Below are 26,880 nucleotides of genomic sequence, written 5' to 3'. Positions count from 1 at the left end.
AAACAAAAAAACCAACTTATTTTAAAATGCACAATACTTATTTATTTACCTGCATCCACTGGTAGATGCATTATGTTCGGAGTCTGCAATCATCAGGCTAAATGCATTTGAGCTGAAAAAGAACCACCTCAGTGACGTTAAAGTCAAATATAAGTTGTGTTCAGCTTTGAGATCTCCATTTTCTATTTGTTACTTTTAATTAACAGATGAACTTTACACCAATGAAACTGGTGATAATGCCAATTGAGCAGCTTCAGCCAAACTAGCTTGTGTGTAAATGTTATGTGTGCTTAAAAAGATGTAATTCTATGGTAGATTGGTGTGTCCGCTAAATCACTACAAAGTAGACTAATAATGCTAGAGAGTGTCCAGCAGCAGTGTCATTAACAGACCGTCATAAAAAAAGGTATGACGTATATCACCGCTCCATGGTTTTCTTCCCCAGTCTCCTCAAATAATAATACTCAGGACTTAAAAAGAAAGCCACAAGATATCATTAATGCTTCAACTTGGTAAACAAGATTTATGCATGGGAAAGACACATTCTAAATTTGATTTTAAACTGAAGTTCTATTCTGAACTCACAATTTGACCACTTTAATCTAAATCAGATTACTGTTTTTAATCAATAAGATTCGGAGATTCTGAGATGGTGAAACAAGCAGTTAAAAGCCTTACCTCACTGATCTATTTTATTTGCCTTAGCAGAAAATATGAAGACAAACTTCTTTGCTGCACTTCCAGCAGGATTTTTACTATATTTTCCTCTTTTTATGTTCTCATACGGCTCTACTTTCAAAAGTATTTCACCATAGCATTATTCTCTTCAAGTAGAAGAAAGTAACTATGTAGAAGCAATCTGCCATCTCCCTATTATGGTATGAGCCAGTAATGAATGAATAAATAAATCAGCATGGAATGGAAAAAGCATTAAGCATAGGAACACAGCCCAACACAGATTATATTGTGTGTATTAACATGAAAGATGGTTAGATTTTAGAATCTTAAAAACATGAGTGGGGAAAAAAAATCAGCATATCACCTTTTATGACAATCTAAAGACTCCACAAACATTGCTGTATCTTTCGCATTTTCATCAGATTCATTGCCATGAGAATCATGGCCACTAGAGTAGTTTTCATTCATATACTTTCCACTGAAGTTGTTACCACTTGATCCACTGCTCATCTCAGTGTCCTCCTGAGAAGTATCTGGATGTCGTTCAGGCTCGGTTTGAACACCAGTCTCCTCAGCAATCATTTGACTATGGTTGATTGCAAATTCAGAATATCCACTCATTTTGTATTGCTGCTTTGATGAGTCTGACTGCCGAGAAATATTTCCACCGATTTCAAGCTGTTGTGGGTTCTGCTCCTCAGTGCTAGAGGAGAACCCCCTGATCTTAATACAGTCCACTGAACACTCATTAGGAATATTTGCACAGAACAAGAATTAGACAAGCCATATTCATGTTTGTGCTCTGCATACAAGATTGCCAGTCTTGAAGTGTGAATCCAAAAGCCTAAAGGGGGGGTGGGGGGAGAGGAGAGAGAGAAAAAAGTAAACTATGCTGAAATACAATTTGTTTTAATCCATTTTTTTCAGTTTGATCAATATTAAAGTTCCGTTATTGACCAATCAAAACTGAAATAATGAAGTAGCTCTAATAATAAGCTTTAGTTTCAAGAGTTTCGTTATTAATATTTTTATCCCAGAATTTGACACCTTTAAACATTTTACACACCAATACATTTCCGTAATTAATTCAAGGCTAACAATATTATAACAAATATTCATTTTGGCATAAAATTCACAGGGGAAAAGGAAGTTGAAATAAAGTGAAATTTTTATTAGAAGACAGCCTTTTCAAAAATTTCAATATTAATCATTTCTTAGTCTATATCATTTCTGTCATGCTTACTGGCTGGAACTGTATCTTACTGCTTCTGCTGAAGACTTAACACAATGAACTATACTAATCTCATTTTCCTATTTTAAAAAATTCTTTCCTCTGTTGCTGCACGAGAGACCCACAAACAGAGGAGACTGACTATCCAGTGGAAGCAGTGAATTGACTACGTATTTAGTGCATGTTGAGGATAACCTAGAGAAAAAGAATTCTCATTTCTTTCAATTACAATAATCTTAAGTGTCAAAAGGAAAAAAAATCCAGACAGAAGTGAATTTTTTAAACTGACCTTTTAAGATTAAGTACAATCAAAAATGTCAAGTAGTGCTTTGGAAATTTACCTCTAAAAGAAAGAAAAAGAACTGCTATTAAAGCAGTTTCAAATTTTAAAAACCAACATCAACATTAAACATTATTAAAGCAATAACAAACATATTAAGGACCTGCCATCAAAAGGTAAAAAGCACCAAATAGCAGTCATCCTTAAGTAGCAAACTAAACACCAGAAAAAACACATAGGCGAAACAAGGTCAGGAAATTAGATTTCTCTGGTCCACAGACAGCAACACTTGTTCCATAAGAATATGCTTAGCGGTCATTTGCACTTTTCCAAGATTAATGTACTCTGAACAATATTAATGTAATACTTGACATGCAAATTATTTTTATTCTTACCTAAAATATGGGCGATTCAGTGTTTGGCATTTTTACCATTAAAACATATAAACACTACCTACTATTTGTTTGCAATTCCAATCTGATGGTTTTCAGATTGTTGAGTACAACAGAATGAAAAAGTTTAGTGGTAGTACTGGCAAAACTTAGTGCCTTGCTTTTTAACACTCAAAAGAAAAAGAACAAACCTACAACAGTCAGGTAGTTTTAACTTAAAAATTCTCCTACCGTTTTTCCCCAAAAAACAATTGAAACTATTTTCTTACCCTCCTAATTTTTAGTTTTCCAGACATTTTACATTTATTTCAAGTTCTCAGAAGCAAATATCACTCTTCTTCTCATTCAGCCAAAGATGTGCACAAGAGATCTGTTTTTAGTTGGAAGAGGAAGTGTTTTTAGGGGCATTTATTTTAGCCGTCACTACTGATAACTATAAATATTTTCTTACAGCTAGAATATTTTCTGGAAACCCAAACAGCCTTTTGCAAGTAACACAAGGCCGTATTTTTTGTTTTTATTTTTTTTTATTCTACCAGCACAGTGAATTTATGCAATTCAGATCCACCAATCATGACTGAGCTGATGACTGAGCTGTTCATTCATACATACTGAGCTGTTCATTCATACGACAGACAGATCAATAGATGGAGAGCTGTTATAGTAGCACAAATTCTGAACTACAGTTTACTTCAGCAGTTTTTCCTGAGCCAAAATAAGCAGCTACTTGTGTCTCCCTAAAGTTACTTAAACTGAAACACCAGGAAAAAGAAGAAGAGGAGCTTTGCATTAGTCTATAGTGTGGCAAGAAAAATGTTACAGGATAGGGGAATTTCTCTTCCTTCATTTCAGACCGATGGTCTTTAAGTTACTAGCTAGAAGTTACTAAAGAAAAAAAAATCTGTTCAAGGTCTCAAGTCACACTGAAGTTTGCTCCTAGATGAAACTCCCAGTAGCATTTGACATATAATAAAATATCTTCTGTTGGTTACCCAGGATCAAAGAGACCAGACAATTCACCTCTAGCGAACAGACACTCTAAGTGGGTGGGCGCCTATAATACAAACCAAGCACCAGATCTAAGGAACGGTCCAATACGTAATGTCGACCTAATTCACTATACCATTTGTCCTTCCAGAATTTAGGATCATGACATCTAAACCAGTACTGCTGCTAGAAAATCAAAATTTGTTTACAGTAATTTGACTAAGGCAATAATTACTAGTAAAAGTTTTGCCCTGTATGTCTCAGCAAATAAGACCTGGCCACAAGATCATTTTACAACCTTGTCATGCTAGATTCATTATGGCCAGTTTCATTCGTTTACTTGGTCATTCAACACAACAAAAATCTAAAGGAACTGGTTTAATGACATACACAGCTTCCATGGGATCCGTTTTTAAGACCTTTCCCACAATGTCCAAAAGTGTCCTTGGAAAAAACTAGTATATAATTTAATGAAGACTTCTGAGAAATAAGATTTAAGTCCTCTTCGGTTACTGATGTCCTGGAATTTGGGCTTGGTTTCCAAGGTACAAAGGAGGCAAAGTCCCTTTATGAACTATGGTAATTAGAAGACAAAAAGCTTACAAGATGGTTTAAATAAGGACTTCTCCAAGAAGCTGCAGAGGAAAAAAAAAGTCTTCCAACAAGAAAAGCCTTTCTGTATAACAACCTCATGTAGACACCAGTTTAGTATTGCCATACATGGGTCTGGAAATCAAGAACCACAGCAGCCAGGATAAGCCAACTTAAAAACTTTGAATGGAATTCACAAAAGGTATTTAGCCATCTAGCTCCCACTGAACTCAATGTGAGTTAGGCACCTAATCACACCTTTATGGGGGGGGGGGGGGGAGAAGGGAAGAGGAGAAGAGACAAAAAACAAAAACAAAACCACCACATTTCAAGGCTCCCAAAGTGTAAAGAGATATTTTGTAGGCCTCCAACCTTAACATGGAAACTATATTGGGAGGAAGGGTTGAAATCTAAAGAACTGGCAGATGCATTTACATCAATCTCTGTTACAGGGTAGCTTACTGCTGGTGTAAAATCAGGTCAGCTACTTAGAGAAGGTAAGCCAGACTTATCTATAGTCATACCTTTGGGTCACGAAGAGCAAACCAGTCCAGGTTCCTCTTATGGTAAATCATTCCATCACTATTTATTTTACATAAGTCCTCCCAGAGAGTAGAAGGTAGGAAGGAAACCAGTAACTAGAGAAGTCTACCAGAGGGCTTGTCTTCACTATAACAGATATCTTGAGTCAGTATACTTAAGTTACCGCATGAAGTGTGACTACAATTCACAACAGCACTGGAATTACAGTGTGATTTCGTTATCAGCACAGAGTGATTGGCTTAGTACTGAGGAGTTGATGCAATTTGAGTTGTATCGCCATTGCATTACTAATTTGAGCAATGTTCATTTTGGTGTGTAACAACCTAACATCGTGAAGAGTGATTGGTTTCGTACTACGGGATGAGTACTACGGGATGCCTTGATACAACCACTTTCTTGTTAATATTTTTGAAGCCCCTACACCCAGAGCTATTGGCAAAGTGCCAACATATAAATTATGGATCTTTATATGGTAAAAAGGAAAAGCAAATTAATTTCAATTCCCCCAAACCACAGAAGTACTAGTGATGTACCTCAGTGAACACAATCAACTCTCTATAAATCTAAGTATGAAGATTTTGCCTTATTTTCTAACACCTTATGATAATGTTTTTACCAGGACGGGTCCTGTCATACCGCATACATGAGTACAGATATCAGAGAGATCACTCCTGACAGTATAGATTTTAGAGCTTGCTACTGTAATTTTGATTAATGTGAAATGTTTCCAGAAGTCCTCTTTTAGAGGGCTGCTTTGCCAACTGGTATTGTTTTGGAATCGTTATATGGCAAACAACTGGCAATGATTTGACCATTCCGTACTATCTGCATAAAGAATTAGGTGTGAAAATTTACATTGAACACAGGCTCCCTGGGCAAGCAGGCAATGCTTCCTCATACCTGGTAGCAAAAGAATGCTAACTTGACAATAGCCATCAAAAGTGAGAAGTCACTTTAGTATTAATCTACAAGTTGCCAGTGCATCTGTAAAAAAACTATACAAACAGTTGAGTTTTAAAACTTATTTGAGGGCTAAGAGTTAGCAGATTATCCTAATTGTGACATTCTTTCCAGCTAAGAGACAGCAAAATACTTGTGTTCTCAGACCTCAGCACAAGGAAAATGCAGAGCAGTATTTGGCAGACTTACAGTAATCCAGGAACATTTATTTCCTTAGTATGTTTTTTTTCCCACATCTAGTCTTCAAGTCGCCCCGAGCATAAAAGCTTACTACTTGCTTAATGAAGAGGTTAATACAAGAATTCATTAAAAATTCACACCAATAAAAAGAAATTCTCAGCAATATCCAGACCAATAAGCAGATGCTGCAATCTACACTGAGAAACCCTAATGCTTGAAAATTCAGTCTTTTAAGGAAGTGAGTAAAGCCTAATTCACACAACTTACATATTTACATTTCCGGAAATTAAAGATAAATTAAAACACAGTTGGAACAAAAATAGCTTTCTGAATAAACTATTTAAAATTTAACTTTCTACTCAAATGAATCAGAACAATTACACACATTCCTTACCTGCTTTTTAAAATCAAGGTTGGCATAAGTGTTATCAGGGTCCCTCCCAGCTAGCATCAAAAAGCATGAAGTACCTAGGTCCAGAATTTCCCACATGCACTCCTCTTGGTCATCCTCATCCATTAGAGTCTGGACACCTCTAAAACTATAACATATAAAAGAAATACCAGGGCCCCCCTAACAATGTCCTTTTCTTATAGTTTTGAGAACAAAAAATACCACATATTGCTCACAGTTATGCCAACCCTATACACATAGCCCCTTGGCAAAGAAGGAATTCTCATCCAGCAAAGGAAGCATACAGACATTTTAATACACTTGGATTTCAGCAAAATTATTTAAAGTTTCAAAATACAAATATCTTTAAACTAGATAGAACACACCTAAACAGTATGTAGAGTTCTGGTTCAGCAGTAGCATGGTAGGACTCTAAGTCTGCACAGGCTAAAAAAAAATGTCTCCTCCAAATTAAGAACCACCTATTGTGGCCTTTACCACCACCACTAAACACCCAAGTCAACAGGAGCTGTGTGTATTCAGCACCTTTGGAAAAACTAGGCTACTTGCTTAGGAGTCCAAATTCAGATACTCGGATTTCAAATTTCTGGCCTAATGATTTTCGCTATCCATATTTCTTGTCGGCGTCACGCTAGGAGGCCTGCGATTCAAAACCTACAGTTTCCTGAAATAATAAACGCTGGAAAAAAAAAAGTTGTTTCTTCTCCCTTCCTCATGCTCTGCAGCAATACAAAATTTGTACAATTCTTGTCAGTTTAACCGTTGCCCACAAAGGCTCACAACAGCAATAATGTTAATAAAAAAATATACATTTTATTCTAAGGCTAACGTACATTCAACTAAGGCTATGTCTACACTCGCAACTGAATGACAAAACTTTTGTCTTTCAGAGGTGTTTAGAAAAGAAAAGAAAAGAAAACCCACAAACCCTGAAAGACAAAAGTTTTGCTGCCAACAAACGCCAGTGTGAACAGCACTACGTCAGCAGGAGCTCTCTCCTGCCGCCAACGCAAACGCTGCTCCTTGGGGGTGGAAGTTTTTTGTTGGCAGGAGATCCGACAAACAGCGGCTGCACTGCGTGACTTTTAGTGGCAGGGCTGTAGCGACACAGCCATGCCACTAAAAGCTGTGTAGCGTAGACATAGCCTCAGAAGCAAAAGCACTGGAGCTGCCTGTTTATTGACAAAGTCAACACCCATTCTTTAGTTTTCAATCCCCTTTGAAAGGTTCTCTTTACAACCATATGGGGCATTCACGTCTTTTGTTGTTTTAAACGAAAGGTTAAATTCTACAGAAATGGACGTCTTAAGCCTTCATATTCATCAGTAAAAGCCTCCCACTAGCAAGGGGATTTTTCAAGTCCTGGTTTGGTGTACATTAAAATCCGATTCAGCACATCTTAGGGAAAGTAAGACTCTAGATTGTGTGAAACCTGTGGGGGGGTTTTTGCCAGATTTCCTGTTGAACCCAAAACATCCAGCTATGTTGGAAAGTATAATCAGTACATGGCCGTCACAAGTAGCAGAATAATTAAAACAAACAGTATTTTAAATGCGACAAATATCTAAATCATTTTCAAAATACTTAGACAAAAAAAAATTGCATTTGAATACCCAAGACTAATGGTTTAATAAAAAAAGGACTAGCACTAGAACCTTTCGTTAAATACACTGAAAAACGGCATATATCAGTAAGTCTCATAATAAAATGCTGTGTCTTTACAGCTGCTGTTTGTTAAAGTACACTACAATGTTGGCCAGACTTAAGGGAAAAAAAACTTATTCACAATGTTCCATTCTGCAACATGTGACATGAGTCAATGTGAGTTTTGGATGTGCAAGGAATACAGGATGGGCCCTTTTTATTTTTTGGTTCTAAAAGACTACAGAAATTTTTTAAGTATAACATTAATGATTTTACCAAAGAGTAGTATAGAATGTCTTATGTTATAGGTTACATAGCAGGTAATCTTGTGAACAGATTAATTCCATCAATGTTTGGCCTCCCTTATTGTATATTTTAGCATGATGGGATTTGGCTAATTGCTTCCCCAAAAAGACTGTCCTCTGCTTCGAATTGTGGCTGAGCAGAGAAAATTAAAGCATTCAAATATGGCAACCTAAGAGGAGCTTTTCTCTGAGAGGAAATCTAGTTCCATCAGTACGAAAGGAATGTTGAGCTAAAGAGAACATTCAGACCAAATCATGGTCTTTTGAGATTGAGTTATGCATATTGTACAGAACATAAAATAGAAAGTCTTCAAATATTAGAGAAGAGCCAAGAACCTGATTTAGGTGACACACCTGTATCACAGGATCCAAGCCAAATCCCCCTTTTAAAGAGAACAGAAGTCACACCTGTAGTATTAAAAACAGAACAGTAAACTGTCAGTTTTAAAAACTTAACTAGTTAAAGTTTTTGTAGCAACAGATAAAGATCAAATGATCAGAAGGATAATTAGGTATGTATGTGATATGACTGATGAATACAGTAAGCTTCTTTAATTACCAGTACACTTAGAATTCTGATTCTACATGCTCAGCAATGTTATAAAACTAGCCAAAACTCATGTACAGGTACCCATCTCCTCCCTTCCAGCTTCTCTAATACATTGTCCCTCTCCAGCCTACATAAAATGAAGCTTCTAAGATCATCTTCCTTGCTTATTGCCCTGACGACATCACCCCTTATTTGAAGCTCTCCACTATCTTCCCCTATTCACTGCATCATCTTCAAAGTCTTTCAGAACACCGCATCCAATAATTGTTTCATCACACACATCCCAGCCCCGCAACATCAACCTTGTTTACCTGTGTCAACTTCTTACATATGGAAAGCACTCCATGAACTGATCTATAAGGAACTGCCCTCTCCAAAATGTACAATGGAGCCTTATCAAAATTTAGTTTTTCTTCAGTCTGTGCATGCACTAAGCTTTCACCTTCTGAAGTAATGTTTTCCTACTTTTTAGAGGAAAATAAAACGATTGTTAAATAACTCAGCTGTGATTTGTTATTAGGGCTTCTGATTTTAGGTTTTAACAAGTGATCAGTAACCCCCCCCCCAATAAAAATAAATCTGTGTTTATCTAATGAACACTGGAAAAACCACAGGAAATAGTTACTCATCATGGTGATTTCATCCCTTTCCCAGTGCAATTTATTTAAATAGGTAGGGCCCTACCAAATTCACAGGTGTGAAAAACACATCATGGACTGTGAAATCTGGTCTTTGTTGTACTTATACCCTATATTATACAGATTTCACGGGGAGACTAGCATTTCTCAAACTGGGGGTCCCAAGGCTATTGTACAGGGGGTGTCACAGTATTGCCACCTTCACTTTTGTGCTGCCTTCAGAGCTTGGTGGCTGCTGGCTGAGACCCCAGCTATGATGGCAACGCCGCAGCAGTAAAAGTAGCAATACCATACCATCCTTAGTTTTGCACTGCTGCTGGCAGAGGCACTGCCTTAAGAGCTGGGCTCCCAGTCAGCAGCTGCAGAGGTTTCTGCAGCTGGGGGAGGTTCCCGGAGGTGGGTCTGACCTGGCCCCGGGGGGGAAGATGCCCCTGCAGGTGAAGAGGACGTCCCATCCCTCACCAGCGTGTCCAGGACCAGCAGCTAGATCCCAACATACGACAGGAGCCCTCGTCCAGGATGCCCCCAGCCTTGCCCCTCCCTGGCTCTGAGCAGAGAGGCCCAGTGCTTGGGAGTTAAAGGTGCCTTGGTCTTGCTCTGTGTGTATATGGGGGGGGCAACCTGGGGAAGCCCCCCCCATGGCACCTTGGGTGGGGCGGTCGCTCACATATAAGGCTAGCCCTGCTCCCCAAAAAAGTGAGAACCCCCCCATACCATGCCACCCTCACTTCCGCACTGCTGTTGGCAGCGGTGATCCTTCAGAGTCAGGCACCCAGCCAGCAGCTGCCGATCTCCAGCCGCCCAGCTCTGAAGGCAGTGCTACTGCCAGAAACAGCGCACAAGTAAGGATGGCAACACCACGACTCCCTGCCAACCCCCTTTTGGGTTGGGACCCGCCCAGTTATACCATGCAATTTCACATTTAAGTATCTGAAACTGTGAAATTCATGATTTTTAAAAGCCTATGACTGTGAAACTGACCAAAATCGACCATGAACTTGGTAGGGCCCTACATATAGGCAATGTCTCTGCTTCCTGGCTTGTATTTAAAGCCCTCTCTACATGGGGCAGTATTGCAGAATATAGGGGTACAATTTCTGAAGTGCATTATGTGCTGCTCATTAATTGGTACATGTAAACCCTGCCAATATCCAATCGTGCACTTTAACATAGTTATGTTTGAAACAGTACTAGAGGGTATATACAAAAAGAAACTTTACACCTCACCCCAGCCCTCATTTTTGGATATCTTCATAAAACTGAAAATATGCCAAAAAATAAACTTCCAAAAATGAAACAAAGCCTGAAAATCAGAAGTCCTATTTATAATTCAGTTCTAATTTCCTATCTAGGACAGTATTAATTCAGTAAGCAGCTATATTATTTTGATTTATACATTACATAGGCATCACTGGACTGTTTACAGATAAACTAAAAAAATTATACTTAAAGTAACCTTTTAACTATCACAACAGTTCTCTGCATAGGGAAGGCTCTGTGATGAAATCTGTGTGTCAAAGACTATTTAGGTATAGATAATCCACATCTAAACTAGCACTGAAGTCACTAGAAACTAGAATCTCTCCATAAAAGCATACTATGCCCTATGACATCAAGCCTTGGGAGCAGAGTTGTGCCCATTTTCTCCTGAGCCACAATCCCAGAGACCAAATTAGCATCTACATTCACGGTTCCCAAAATCACCTTTGGCATTGGAATTCCTTAAAACCTCTGAAAGGAAAACCCAAAATATTGGAAATAACAGAAAATCACTTTATTGCATAACAAGATGCAGCAAATCTAGCAACTAGTATTAAGATGTAACACTAGAGGGCTTCCACTTTCTAGAAAGGAAACAGAAGCCAGCTCATTTCCATGTGCTTCATGACTTTTACCTCTCTCTCCTGCAGTTCCTATTTCTTAAAAAGCTTTCTATATAAGTAAGTAACAGCTCCAAAGCAACACCTACCACACACACACACACACGATATAAATTCAGAGTAAGCAAGAAAGCAGAAGGTACACACTTCAGATCATTTCTTGGGGGAGAGCATAAGTAAGACACTCACCTTAATGAATGTGCTAATTATGATCTTTCCAAATCAAGGTCTGAAACTGTAGTTAATACTCTCCTGCAAAAACAACAAACCCAATATAGTTTTATAAATAAACTACAGAAGAAGACTTTAAAACCCTGCCTATTTAACAAGTCCCCGTAATTAGTGGAATAAAAGCCTAGTCATACATGGCAGAAAACATGAATTGTAAAGTTAGAGAGCAGTTATATTCATTACGTATTACTGATTCAAAGGTAAACCAGAGGAAATAGGGAAAATTCTTTAGCTTAGCGACAACTGAAATCTGAAAATAAAACTACAGTATTGTTTTCTTAAACTGTACATGAAGACAGGTTTCAGAGTAACAGCCGTGTTAGTCTGTATTCGCAAAAAGAAAAGGAGTACTTGTGGCACCTTAGAGACTAACCAATTTATTTGAGCATGAGCTTTCGTGAGCTACAGCTCACTTCATCAGATGCATACCGTGGAAACTGCAGCAGACTTTATATATACACAGAGAATATGAAACGATACCTCCTCCCACCCCACTGTCCTGCTGGTAATAGCTTATCTAAAGTGATCATCAGGTGGGCCATTTCCAGCACAAATCCAGGTTCTCACCCTCCACCCCCCCCACACAAATTCACTCTTCTGCTGGTGCTAGCCCATCCAAAGTGACAACTCTTTACATAATCAAGTTGGGCTATTTCCTGCACAAATCCAGGTTCTCACATCCCCCCCACCCCCATACACACACAAACTCACTCTCCTGCTGGTAATAGCTCATCTAAACTGACCACTCTCCAAGTTTAAATCCAAGTTAAACCAGAACATCTGGGGGGGGCGGGGTAGGAAAAAACAAGAGGAAACAGGCTACCTTGCATAATGACTTAGCCACTCCCAGTCTCTATTTAAACCTAAATTAATAGTATCCAATTTGCAAATGAATTCCAATTCAGCAGTTTCTCGCTGGAGTCTGGATTTGAAGTTTTTTTGTTTTAAGATAGCGACCTTCATGTCTGTGATTGCGTGACCAGAGAGATTGAAGTGTTCTCCGACTGGTTTATGAATGTTATAATTCTTGACATCTGATTTGTGTCCATTTATTCTTTTACGTAGAGACTGTCCAGTTTGACCAATGTACATGGCAGAGGGGCATTGCTGGCACATGATGGCATATATCACATTGGTGGATGTGCAGGTGAACGAGCCTCTGATAGTGTGGCTGATGTTATTAGGCCCTGTGATGGTACCATAAGTAAAATGGTACCATAAGTAAAAGGTACTATTTCAAGCTTAGTTGATGGCAATGTGGAACGCAAACTGAAAAAGTTACAAGCCAATCCTGAGTCTGAAGTGATGGTATGATGGAGGCAAGCATTATCACATCTTGAAGCCACGGCTATGGAGGCACTGTTCATTCTCCTCAAGTTTGAGTGGTTAATGACATGACAAATCTGCTGCAACCTTGCTCTGCTGTGGGCTATTGCTTCCCAGTTGCTGGAGGCAATCTGACATGCTTTGAAGTTTGACTTCAGTGTGACTTTATATCATTTTACTGACTACCATAAAGAACGAGTGCCTTGCTTTAGCTGACCATAAAACATAGCTGTAGGTATTCTTGTGTCAGCCATGTGAACTAGGAGCCCAGACCAGTACAGCTGAGTTTTTATGAGCACATTTGAATGCCAGATAGCTGACTGATGAAGGATTTCGATATTGGGATCTTATCCCATCACCTGACCATGCAAACTGACCAAAGACAGCTCATATGGAACAGAACAAGTTTCCTAATGTAGCATCCATTTGTTGTCCATGTCTCACAACCATATAGAAGCATTGCAAGTACAACTGCCAAACAAACATCTAACTTCGTGCTTATTTTGACACCCATAGCATTCCATACATGGTGTGACAACATTCCAAATGCAGAGCTGCCCTTGGCTGTGCAATGAGTAATCTCATCCTTAACTGCGGCATTCTGACACAGCATACTCCCTAGGCAGAAAAAATTCTCCACAGACCTGAGAAAGCACTGCTGACCTTAACTGGGTAGATGTGTGCATCCCCCAGCACAGGTTGGTAAATTCTTCAGTTGTCTTTAGACTGATTGTGAAACGAATACAATTGACTGCAGGAGTGAAATGATCAGTTATAAATTGAATGTCATCAATCAACTGAGCAACCAGCTTGGTCATCAGCAAATAAAAGCTCCTTAAGAAGTAATTCTGCCACTTTTATAAAAGCTCAAGTGTTGTAGAATGAGCTGCAGAACTGGATAAATTCCCCTCTGTCAATGGCATGAAATGCATCCATAAGCACAGCTGAAAAAAAATGATGGAAAAAAAAGCATGTCAACCAATATACAACCTTGTTCGGTGCCACTGGTGACCAGAAATGGGTCTGATATCTTACCATTTTCCACAACTCTGGACAGCACCCCCATCAGGAAAAGGCTGAATGACCAAAAATGAAAATAAGAAAAACACCTTTGCAGGATGCATTTCTAGAGTCCCTCATGATTTACAGAGTCAAAAGCTTTAGCTGAGTCAAAAAAATACCAAACAAGGACCATGGTTTTGCTCTCGGCACTTTTCCTGAAGCTTATGGGCTGTGAAGATCATGTCTACAGTGTCCCATCCAGACGGATATCTTTCTATACTGAAACTTGGGAGAGAATGGGTTCCACAAGATGGGTGTTAATTCTATTCAATATGACCCATGGAAGAATTTTCCCAGCAACACAGAGTAGGGAAATGCCATGATTTAGGATCAGGAAATGCCTCAGTTTTGGGCTGGGATGAAGATCCCCCTTATTCAAAATGAAGAAATAATGGGAGTAGAAACTCTTGCCCCTGTATTCCTGAAGAATTTTCCACCTAGGAGCTATAGAAAACAAAAAGAAAAAGGAGTACTTGTGGCACCTTAGAGACTAATTTATTTGAGCATAAGCTTATTTATTTATAAGCTTATTTATTTGAGCATAAGCTTTTGTGAGCTACAGCTCACTTCATCGGATGTTGCAGCTCATGAAAGCTTGTGCTCAAATAAACTTGTTAGTCTCTAAGGTGCCACAAGTACTCCTTTTCTTTTTGAGAATACAGACTAACACGGCTGCTACTCTGACACCTGTCATAAAAAACAAAGAGGCCACTTTTTTGTCAAAAGGCTCTTGTGAGATGGGTTGCAGAAGAAGGAAGATGGGGTAGGAGTGGGGGTGGGGGCAGGTAGAAGACAAGAAAAGAATGTTTAGCACCCATTTGTTAGTTACAATCTCCACCCGTACCTCCTGGAAGCAGGGGAAATTGGTTTCTGAAAGGTTTCAGAGGAACAGCCGTGTTAGTCTGTATTCGCAAAAAGAAAAGGAGTACTTGTGGCACCTTAGAGACTAACCAATTTATTTGAGCATGAGCTTTCGTGAGCTACAGCTGATGAAGTGAGCTGTAGCTCACGAAAGCTCATGCTCAAATAAATTGGTTAGTCTCTAAGGTGCCACAAGTACTCCTTTGGTTTCTGAAAGTTGGCTATGCAAAAGATTCCGAGCTTGAATGCCTGAGGGCATATGCACACCTACAGATCCACAGCAACACATATTTGAAGAAGAACCTGACTTCTCATATTACTAGTAACAAAAGTAATTTAACTACATAAATTGTTAAACCAAAGTGTATAAAGTGCATCCACAATGCCTGCATAAGGATTTTTAGCATGTAAAGGCCACCTGATTCCTGGTGACTGTCTAGACAGTCAATGAATCATGCTACTTAAGTAACCCTTGACACAATGAGCTCCTGAAACAAAGTGAGTAAATACCGATTTTACAAACTGTATAATTACATATTTAGACTAACTAGTACATGGACTTCATACTGTTGGCCCAATCAATGTATTCATCCAGCCCTTATGTCAGCTTAAGAGCACAATGTAGTCAGGTACAATGTCAACAGCCACAGCACTCAAAACAGTGAGCAAGTAACGAAAATGTGTAAGATTACATGAGCCTACTAAATTTTATTTTTTCAGCGGATTGTGTAAAGAGCTTTACTGTAGCCAAAAGAAAATTATTAGTAAAAAAATGCTTTACAAGCTGCAGGACCCCAGGGGAGGCGGAGGAACTGAAATGGATGAGGTTAGGATCTGAAAGAAATAGCCTTAGTTTCTGTGTCTTGACCTACCTCTACACTAGTACGTTTGTCGGTATAACTTATGTCGCTCAGGAAAATGGGAAAAAACCACCCCTTCGAAGCAACAGAAGTTACTCCAACAGAGGTGCCACTGTGAACAGCGCTATGTCAGCAGGAAATGCTCTCCCACCGACATAGCTATGCCACTAGTTGGAGGTGGTTTAATTATGTTGACAGCAGGGCTCTCTCCAATCGGCATAGAGCAGCTACACAAGCAATCTTACAGCAGCACACTTCCTCGATACAGCTATGTAAATTTGCTCATGTAGACATGGCCTAAGAATGACAAAGAAAAGGTGATAAGAAACCAAAACGATAGAATGGGAAAAGAAACAAAGGGCAAATATAGAAATGATCCTCAGCACTCCCCCACAGAACCCAGTTGGAAATCTTGGTAACCTACAGACACTCAGAATGGATTCATAGAACTTAGAATCAAAACTTGGAAGCACAAAACTTCAAACATAACAGCTGTTTTGTTACTATGTATCATAATTGCTAGGTAACCAAGCATTGTCAGTAAAGAAGCTTGTGCCCAGTATTACACAATGCATTAAAGAGAACATGCTGTTCCCTTTTAAAATGGGCAATTATGAGTACAGTGAAACTACTGTCAATTCAAATGAATTACTAATAGACTAAAAAGAAAAGGAGTACTTGTGGCACCTTAGAGACTACCAAATTTATTTGAGCAATAAGCTTTCGTGAGCTACAGCTCACTTCATCGGATGCACTGAGCTGTAGCTCACAAAAGCTTATGTTCGAATAAATTTGTTCATCTCTAAGGTGCCACAAGTACTCCTTTTCTTTTTACAAAACCAAAGTTTCCCTACTTCAGATCCTGCAAAACCCTGACCCACACCTCAAATAAAAGAGCCTAATGTCATAGAATACATTGGATTTCACAACAGAAGTTCTTAATTCAGTATTGATGGCAATATTTCCTTTCAAGAGTTTAAGACAGAAATGTTTCCATCCAAGTAAATAGGAAACATTATCAAAAGTACTCAAAAGTTTCCAAATGTTACTGTAACCTGCAGCGGTATTCAGTCCTGCACCACTATCATCTCTAGATTTTTACTTATGTATTCTTTTTAAAAAGCTGTACTGCAGTATTTGGGTGGTATTCTGATGTGGTTTCTCATTAACTTCATTTTCTTGCAGATAAAAATAATTCTAGATCTATAGAGAAAACAATAAAGTGACCTCAAATACCTAAATAAATAAAAAGTGATGAAAAACTAGTTTACTGATTTCAGCAGAAAGAGCCGCTATTCATAAACAGGAGAAATCAAACTGAATGGTACATCTGTTTAAAAAGAAAAGATCAAAAATACCTAGCTCTTTAGCACTTACAAAACTGTCTCTAATATATGCATAGTTATAAGCACAGGAATTTTTTTTAAACAATGGTAAACCACTCAAACTGCTCCAACACTGTAAATGTGTTAGTAGCTCAAGGTCACTTGACATATGGCATTACAACACAATGGTGGTAAAAAAATATGATATAACTAGTAGTGGTAGAACACTCCTGCCTTCTCTTTGAAACTAATAAATAATGTTCCTGTGAGGTTCACTTACACTACAAATCCATCTGTGGCAAAGGACCTAGTTACAACACACCGTAAGGCAGACAGCTGTTAGCCATATTCCAGGGATGGTCAAGCTTACTGACCCTCTGAGCCACATACGACAATCTTCAGACCTTTGGGCCTGCAAGGGCATGCCTGCCTTGGCTCAGGGCTTCAGTACAACTCCTGCTGAAGCCCTGGCAGGTGCACCCTGTGAGGCTGAAGCCCTGAGCTACCCTCCCTGCTGGGCAGAAGCCAGAGGTGGCTTATGGGGAACACGTGGGGGTCATGTGCCCCCTAGATTTTTGCCAGGGTTTGTTGGCCCTGCTCCATCACATGGTGCCACTGCCCTCCTCTCCCCACCGCATGCAGCTGCTAGATCCAGCAAACTGGAGAGAGGCAGTGGCAAAGAGTTGGGAGTTGCAGGGAGAACTGCTACTTTTGCTGTTGCTTCTCAAGGTGGAACTAACACCTGGGAATTGCAGGCAGGGGCTGCTGAGGGTAAGAGGGAAGGTATGCCTGGGAGGGCATGACTCAAGCTGTGTAGAACCTTTAAATTGTGCCCCCCAGCAGGCATCAGTTGTCTCTGGCCGAATCCCCTAATCCCACAACCTCATCCCAGTCTGGTAGGCAGAAAATGGGGGTGGGGGTAGTGGGAGCTCCACGAGCCACATTTTATCTGTAAAAGTGTTGCATGTGGTTCACAAGCCATGGTTTGGCCACACCTGCCATATTCCATAACCAGGCTAAAATCTGTAATGGTGCAGACTCAGGGCCTGAGTGCATAAAATTTAGCACATGTGTAAGTCTTTTCAGGAACAGGACCTTAATTTGACACTGCTATGCCATGTATTAAGCCTTAGTATGGCTGCTACACATATAGATAAGGATTTGGATATCTCAGTAAGTGCTCAGATGGCAACCACTATCAGCACTATTAGCATCTTCTGCATTTATTTTCCTCATCCCTGAGAGATGGAAGCCAATTCCCAGAGGTACTAGTAGTATTGAGAAATGTTAACTAAACAGGTATGTCATACAGTCTCGATGGCTAAAGGAACACTGACAACTTGAAATCTTGTCAGTTTTAAAAATGTATTTAACAGCCTCAGGTACTACTCCTGACTCCACGCCAAATTTGATTTTAGAATCATTGGTTTGGTTTTTCTTTATGTTCTTTCCTTACTTGCTATATGAAAGTCACTTTTATCATTTCCCTGTTGCCTGTGTGGGCCTATCTATATACATAAACACATGCACAGAGAGCTATCAAATGAGCAACATAAAAAACAAAATAACTTTTTCCTCTCAACTTTCAATAATAGTAATCTTGAAACAATAGCAGAAGAAAGAGAAATGTGGTATTTTAGTTGATGGTGTTCACTTTAAATAAACCTTCCATTTTACTCCAGTATTAAAAACATTTTCTATTTCCCTATGTAATCTACTAAATAATGACAATATTAGTATAATGTAAAGTTGTATGACCATTTTTAATGAAAAATAATCAAGCAATTAAATATGTAAGGTTGTGGAGTTTAGAACTTTACATATCTATTTTAGAAATTCACTTTTCTAGCACAGGTCTTAAGACAATTTAAAAAATATAGTTCTTTAAAATCCTGCTAATCTAGTCTCTCAGCTGAAAACAGTTATTAAAGTCCCAAATACTCCGTCTTGGTGTCCAAGTTAGAATATACCATAAAGCAGCATTTTTCAAATTTTGCGTCGCTCTGGTCAGCACCACCGACTGGGACATTAGAAGTCCCGTTGGCAGTGCTGCCCAGCTAAGGCAGGCTAGTGCCTACCTGTTTCGACACTACATTGTGCCCCGGAAGCGGCCAGCAGTGGGTCTGGCTTCTAGGCAGGGGGGCCACGGGGCTCCGCGTGCTGTCCCCACCCCGAGCACCGGCTCCGCACTCCCACTGGCCAGGAACTGAGGGGGGGGGGGAGGAGCGTGGTGCCTGTAGACGAGAGTCATGGGAAGCTGCTTGGACACCTCCGCCTAGGAGCCGGACCTGCTGCTGGCTACTTCTGGGGCGCAGCAAGGTCTGCATGCCAGGACAGGCAGGAAGCCTGCCTTAGTACCCCCGCTGCACCACTGACCAGGAGCCACCGGAGATAAGTCTGCACCCCAACCCCCTACTGCAGCCCTGAGCCACCCCCAAACCTGGATCCCCCAAACTCATCCCAAGCCCCACCCCAGAGCCTGCACCTAGATCCCTGACCCCCTCCCACACCCCAACCCCCTGCTCCAGCCCAGAACCCCCTCCCACACGCTGAAACCCTCATTACTGGCCCCACGCTGCAGCCCTCACCCCCACACCCTAATCCTCAGCCCCAGCCCTGAGCCCCTCATCCCCAACTCCGTTGGGTCATGTGCGTCAACAATTTTCTTCAACTGGATCCCCAGAAAAAAAGTTTGAAAACCACTGCCATAAAGCCATCTTTTAGAGATCCTGTTGTTGGCAGGACCACATTGTCGCTAAATTCTCTCAAATTATAATTTATTCAGTGAAGTACTAACTGCCAATTATTAAATGTTATTAAAAGAAATCAATACCAGTTTTGTCCATATAGTTACATTAAGTGAAGTTTAGCCATTAGTATGGTTTTACAAAGACAGTGTATGTGCATTTAAGGTGAGTAATAACATCTCATAGCTTTGAGACAGTTCGCTTACATGCATAAAAAGCAACATAAAACAAAGCATCTTCTTGCCTCATATATGGTTTATTTAATTCCGTAATGGAGATTCAACTAGTTAGTACAATCTTTTGTCTCCACATTTTAACAAATAGAATTTAACTTGCAGGCTGCTAAATCTTCAGTGTATGCATGCAAATCTCTATCTAATTTGCATTCTGAGTTGATATTTATCATTTATCTAGTATTACGCACATTTAAAAGCATTTATGATCATTAACATATATAAATGCCACCTACAACATACAACTCAGCTACAATATTGTATAATACTCCTATTGGAAAAGCAGAATCCAGTATAACACAGCAGAGCTTAACAAAGAAAGTCAGCAACAGCTAGATGTTAAGGTCACATTTACCATCAGTTTAAGTGCAAGTGAAGCCCTAAATGTGATTAAACAATGCCTCTGTCCCATCATCCTACCTCCTAATGCCAGACTCCAAGGATTATAACCACCTGCAGTACCACAGTCTAGCTGGGAACTCACCTCTCACAGTACAGGGAGGATCTTAGCCTCATTGCAGTGCCAGAGCAATTACTTTCCACTCACCATGGAAGAGGAACTAGATAAGAGCCATACATCAGAGGGAAATAGGGACATTCAGTGCACACCCCTCTGTATAGACAACTAACACCTCCTTATATACACATCTTTATCTCCCTAACACTACCATATATGCACCCACTGCAAACCCACTTTCCCCTCATTCACCCAGCCCCTAGTCCAGCTGATTGCATCCTCAATCCGTTTGCCCCCAATCCCGTAAACGGCCCCGCCAGCCTCCTGCACCCCCAATCTCATAACCGGCCCCGCCCAGCCCCCTGCACCCCCAATCCCCTCGCCCCAATCCCAAAATCAACCCTGCCCATCCCCCCGGCACCCCAATCTCATAACTGCCCTCACCCATCCCCCCACACCCAAATCCGCTCACCCCAATCCCATAACCGTCCTTGCCCCACCCCCCCGGAACCCCAATCCGCTCGCCTCAACTTCCCTCAATCAGCCCCTCCCGCCCCCACTCTCATACAGGGCAGGGGGCTCCCTGTGCTCGGGGCCGCGCAGCAGCCGACCCCCCGGTCCGTACCGTACCGCACCCCCTGACAGGCCCGCCGCGCCTCAGGCGCAGAGAACGGGATACTCCCCCTAAGTCGGGGGCACGGTTATATAGCGGGGGGACGGGACCCACCGTCCGTCACTCACCAGGCGCCCCGGCTCCTCACAACGCTGCTAACCCAGCAAAGCCCCGACTTCATACACCCAGAAACGTGACTAAGACACCTCCCCGCGCCTCCGATTGGCCGGGGAGGCACCGCCTCTGCATGCGGCAAGGGGGCACCCGCCACCCCATTGGCTCCGGCAGACGTCGTTCATTTTACATAAGCCTCACGTGTGACTCCATGTTTCACTACAAATCAGGCACGGGTGTTTTCGGAGTAACAGCCCCCCCATTCCGGAGCGACGGTCTGCCGCAGGGCCAAAATACTCACCCCTCCACTGGGCTCGGCAGGATACTACACAGCCGTCAGCAACGGCTGACTAGGGCAGCGACTGTATCAGGGCTAGAAACGCAGTGAGACTCCTCCCCACCTGACGCTGTGGCTGACGTCAACGGGGGCCGTTGAGGGCAGGCGGGACGGAATCGATGCGTGCGTCAGGAGTCGAGGCTCCGCCTGGGCTGGCCGGAGGGGCGGGGCGGGGCGGGGCTCCGTCCCAACGGCTGCCAGGACCGGAGGAGGAAGGCTCCGTTAGTGGCCGACCAGGGCAGGGTCCTTCGCTGCTGGGGGCCTCAGTCTCCCCTCGCCCTGTTCCGGGCGGGGGGGTGGGCACTGTGTAGGAGTGGTCCCCGGGAAAAAACCCGGCGTAGACGTGACATTTTAACGTATGTCAGACGCTTTATCTTGCAGTCAACCAAGAGGTGACCAGCCCCCAGGGCTGACCTGGTAAAACGAGAGCAGCTGGTCAGCCCCCGTTCCTACCGTGGGGTAGCGCGTGCATGTTCGCTTACCTTGAGGGGGTTTAAAAACAACACAACACTTTTAGCAGTGAAGACAAGGCTGCCCTTTGGGGCAAGCGCTGCCCGTTGCCAGCTGGTTGTACTGGGCCTAGCCCCATCCTAGCCGAGACCTTTACATCATAGAAATGGAGACCTGGAAGGGACCGGGAGAGGGCATTTAGCCCGGCCCCCTGCGGTGAGGTGGGACCAGGTACATCATCCTAGACCAGGGGTGGGCAACCTACGGGCGTGGGCCAGATCCAGTCCCTCAGGGCTTTGGATCCCGCCCGCGGGATTGCCCCCCGGTGGTGCCGCTCTCTGAAGCGGCCGGCACCACGGCCCGGGGGTGGGGGAGAGGGGCTGGTGCATTGCCCTTGCTTCCAGGCTCCGCCCCCTGCAGCTCCCATTGGCCGGGAACGGGAAACCGCGGCCAATGGGAGCTTCGGGGGTGGAACCTGGAGGTGCAGCAAGGGCAGCACGTGGAGCCCTGTGCCCGACCCTTCCAGGGGCCCTGCGGGGACCTGCCTAAGTTTTAAAGAACCCAACCAAGAAACAGATAATTTTGCTCTGTCTTTTCTGTGTTTTAAGGTTAAAAGCAGGGTATTGTTTTACATGGTGTTTCTTGTACATTTCAATAAATATTTAAAAGAAAAAAGAGAAATACTGTATGCATGCAATGCGGTGAGTTAACATTACTATGAGAAGCTTAAAGAGTTCTGCTCCTTTAAAATCAGGAGCTAGTTTATTATTGGCACCAGAACAAGTTACTCTTGAGGCCAAAATCAATCTCTCATTTTTAGTGTGTGTTTAGCATATGTTCATCTCAAAGTTTTCCACTTTATGAAATGTATTATTTAATTATCACACATTTACACCATCCCCAAGCAGTTTTTCCTCTCATAAGACTTGTCAAAGTTCTGTATCGCATCCTGTTTGAAGTTTTATCTAGGGCCCCACAATCCTGAAAGGCAGACCCCTGTACCCACAAAATCTCACTAAAGTTAGTGGACCTCCACCTGGGCACAGCAGTCCATCAGCATGCATTGCAGGTTTAGGACCTATGTTCTTATCTGGCACGCATCACCATGTGTCACAACCTGCCCCTTCCCGAGCACACATTTTCTTCAACATTGGTGTCTCTGGGTGTCTAGAACAGGCCTGTTATTCCCCAAAGCTTTCTCTCTGTGACTGTGAACACAGGGTGATCCTGGCTGCTCTTCCTCTTTTTTCAGGGCCCTGCATATCTCTTCACAACTGCACTGAATACCTCTGCCCTCTGGACTTTGAAAATCACGAAGCTTTTATTTAACCTGAGTAAACAGAACTACAGCTTTTGGTAACCCTTCTTATTAGGGTATATCTACACTGGCAGAGTTTCTTCACCGGCAGTTACATCGCCACTCAGAGAGTGCTGAAGGGAAACCGCTGTTGTGTGTTCACACTGTCAGCTGCCTGCACAATAGCGTGTTCAGACTTGCATCAGCTTTCAGAGCAGTGCACTCTGGGCAGCTATCCCACAGAGCATATCTTCCTCTTTTGCTTCTAAGTGTTGTGGGAAGGTGGAGTGGGTCTCAGGGCATCCTGAGTCCTGTCCCAATGCCCCGTGATGCATTGCTTTGCATCCCAGAAATCCTTGTGCTTCTGTCTGCATTTGGCACCATCTTTCAACGGTTTGTGCAGGAATGGCTCTGGCTCTTCAGTCTGTAGGAATGGATCCTGCACTGTTGACAAATATGCTGCTCGTTCTCACTAACACATCATGACTGGCAGTGGAGTTATTCCTTAAACTACAAAGACAAGAGGTGTCTGACATTGATCTCACTGCTTTTGGGCTCAGGAAACAAGCAGTGAGTGGTGGGATCACATCATCATGCATGTCTGGGATGACGAGCAGTGGCTGCAGAACTTTCAGGTGAGGAAAGCCACTTTCAAGGGACTGTGTGATGAGCTTGCCCAGCCCTGCAGCGCAAGGACACAAGAATGAGAGCTGCCGTGCTGTTGGAAAAGCATGAGGGGATTGCACTGTGGAAACTGGCTACTCCAGACTGTGACCGATCAGTTGCTAACCAGTTCAGAGTGGGAAAGTCGACCACTGGACTCATGTTGACGGAAGTGTGCAGGGCCATTAATTGCATGCTGTTGTCAAAGACTGTGACTCTGGGCAACTTGCGTGACTATGTGGATGGTTTTGCACAAATGGGCTTTCCTAACTGCAGAGGGGCAATAGATGGCACACATATTCCAATTCTGGTGCCAGACCACCTAGCCATAGAGTACATTAATCAGAAGGGGTATTTCTCAATGGTTCTCTAGGGACTTGTGGATCACCATGGGTGTTTCACGGACATTAATGCAGGCTGGTCCAGAAAGGTGCATGACACACGCATCTTTCAGAACGCTGGCCTGTTCAGGAAGCTGCAAGCAGGGCTTTCTTCCTGGACCAGTAGATCACCGTAGGGGAAGTTGAAATGCCCATTGTGACCCTGCCTACCCCTTAATGCCATGGCTTATGAATCCATACATGGGGCACTTTGATAACAGCAAGGAGCGGTTCAACAACAGGCTGAGCAAGTGCAGAATAATTGTTGAGTGTGCTTTTGGCCATTTAAAGGCCTGCTGGCACTGCCTATATGGGAGGCTGGACCTGGCCGATGGCAGTATTCCTATGGTTATAGCTGCGTGCTGTACTCACCATAATGTTTGTGAAGGGAAGGGTGAAAGCTTCACTTAGGGCTGGACCATTGAGTCTTAGTGCCTGGAGGCTGAATTTGAACAGCCAGAGACCAGGGCTATTAGAGAGGTGCAGCATGGGGCCATAAGGATCAGGAATGCCTTGAGGCAGCAATTTGAAGCTGAAAGCCACTAATATTTGTTGCTATGCTCGAGAGTGCAGTGCTTGTAATGCTAGGAGGTGATTGTGATTGGTGTGGATGATGCACTGTGAAGGTTTAAGAAAATTGCCTGTTGCTTTGCAGGGCTATATTTGCTTTCAGTTAATGGAATAAAGATTGCTTTAAAACCAAAACAATTCTTTTATTAAAAAACAACAACTGGAGGAGAGATGCAAACAAAAAAACACATCAGCACTGTGTGGGATGGTGGAAGGGAGGGTCCCAGGAGGAGGTGGGGTCCCGGAATGGTTAAAAATTTGAGTATGTCCAGATATCATATGCAACCTTGTCCTTTGAAGCATAGTGCAGTAGGTATTGTACTTCAACAGGGCTAAACTGCAGAGGAATAGGTGTTGAGTGCAGTGGGTACTGGGAGTCTGCAAGGCTGGACTGTGATGGGGCAGGTGTAGAATGCAGCAGGTATTGACTGGAGCAAGGATGTTGACAAGATTGTGTTGGCATGTCCACTTGGCTCTCCATTACGTTTAACAGCCGCGCCATGGCTTCATTCTGGTGCACCGCGTTCTCCTTTCATTCCCTCTTCTCGCTGTCCTGCCACTCCTTCAATTCTTGTTTTTCTGCCACAGCATGCAGCATGACATCACACAGAAGGTCCTCTACTTTTTTGTGGCCACTTCCTACTCCTGTGCAGCCGTTCAGATGGCGATAACAGAGTGAGAGGCTGGGCTCCCAAGACCATATCTGTGAAGCCAAAATGCAGCATTTTACAGAAGCACTATTGTTTGCAACACACAGACCACTGTATCAGTGGTTTAAAACACAACCACTATTCACATACTTATCACTAACTGGCCGACCCAAGACAAGCACACATGAGCCACAAGACCCCCAAAATGATGAGCAGCCCTGGGGCATGGGAATTCAGTGTTCCAGGATAGTACTGTACACTGGGCACGTGGCTCTTGGGGAGAGACAGCACTGTAGGGGGGCATTAAAATCATTACCATCCCCACATTTTCCACAAGCTGTGTTCATTATGGAAGATATCTCGCTGCGGAGGGTGATCAGGGAATCAAGGGAGGGTCTTCTCCAAGACTGCAGCTTACGCCCTGGCCCTTACACAGCTCGCCTGTGTGCAGCTATGGTCACCCCCAGTGAAGGCAGAGTGATGCGGGAAAGTTACCCTTAATGGGGCAAGAAACAAAGCAGCTCTGCCAAAGAACCTGCGGCAGCGGATTGCCCAGTATCTCCATATGAGTTTCGTGGAGATCTCTGAGGCAGATTCACGTGAAGTGTGGGCGTTTATCAACACCATGTTCCGCCACTCTGACTAGGCATGTGGTGGTACGGGCATCACACAGACACAAGCCTGCCTTCTGCAAATCCCTCCCTGCAAGCTCAGTGCACAGAAAACTAGCCATCCTTCTGCAACCCTTCTTCCCCCAACAACTTGCTTCAGCGATTCCCAGCATCAAAGCCACTTGCCAGAGGCCTCCTTTCCTGTTACCGCTTTGCCAAGTCTGGCTAGCCACCTCTGGGGTAGAGAAGAGCTACTGGCTGCATGCATGTCTGAACACTGAGTCATCCTCTGCCTCTGCCTCTGGGTCCCCGTCCTCCTCCACATCCTTGTCCAAGATTTCTTCCCCCTAGCTCAGTCCAATCTCGACTGGTACACGAGCCTCCTAAGTATCCACGGGGCTCTTCGCAGTGGAGGGGGGTCACTACCGAATATCGTGTCCAGCTCTTGCAGAACCGGCAGCTCATGGGCACAGCACCGGAGTGGCGGTTTGCCTCCCACGCCTTGTGGTAGGCATTCTGCAGCTCCTTCATTTTGACCCTGCACTGCATTGTGTCCCTGTCATGGCCCATTTCTATCATTCATCGTGATATCTGTCCGTAGGTTTCATAATTTCTACAGCTGGAGCACAGCTGGGACTGGACAGCCTCCCCTCCCCAAATGCTGATGAGGTCTTGCAGCTCGGCATTGCTCCAAGCTGGGGGTTGCCTGGTGCGTGGCGCAGCCATGGTCACCTGGAAAGATGTGCTGAGACCACTGCACTCATTGCCGAGCAAACAGGAAGGGGACTTTCAAAATTCCCAAGGAATTTAAAGGGTGGTGTT

The 26,880-nt window shown here is 42.8% G+C and overlaps 1 protein-coding gene across 13 annotated transcripts in view; it reads right to left on the bottom strand.

The window, feature by feature from the left end:
• Positions 1-21,505, bottom strand: part of PER2 (period circadian regulator 2) — a 70,727-nt gene extending 49,222 nt beyond the window's left edge. Inside the window, exons 1-6 of one of the 13 annotated variants that reach the window (XM_048863845.2) lie at positions 21,115-21,199; positions 20,401-20,476; positions 11,461-11,523; positions 8,558-8,611; positions 1,043-1,522; positions 50-112 (exon numbers count right to left, since the gene is read on the bottom strand). In XM_048863845.2, coding sequence (XP_048719802.2) covers positions 50-112; positions 1,043-1,299 — 320 coding nt within the window. In that variant the 5' untranslated portion in view covers positions 1,300-1,522; positions 8,558-8,611; positions 11,461-11,523; positions 20,401-20,476; positions 21,115-21,199. Of the gene's footprint in view, positions 1-49; positions 113-1,042; positions 1,523-6,236; positions 6,258-8,557; positions 8,612-11,460; positions 11,524-20,400; positions 20,477-21,114; positions 21,209-21,401 lie in introns of those variants that run through there. The other 12 variants (XM_048863844.2, XM_048863841.2, XM_048863830.2 and 9 more) reach the window with 12 other exon arrangements.
• Positions 21,506-26,880: the final 5,375 nt, after the last annotated feature.

The sequence above is a fragment of the Caretta caretta genome, chromosome 9, assembly GCF_965140235.1.
Source record: "Caretta caretta isolate rCarCar2 chromosome 9, rCarCar1.hap1, whole genome shotgun sequence".
Classification (NCBI taxonomy): domain Eukaryota; kingdom Metazoa; phylum Chordata; order Testudines; family Cheloniidae; genus Caretta; species Caretta caretta.
The sequence above is the reverse complement of the archived record's forward strand: the minus strand, read 5'-3'. Positions and strand labels throughout refer to the sequence as shown.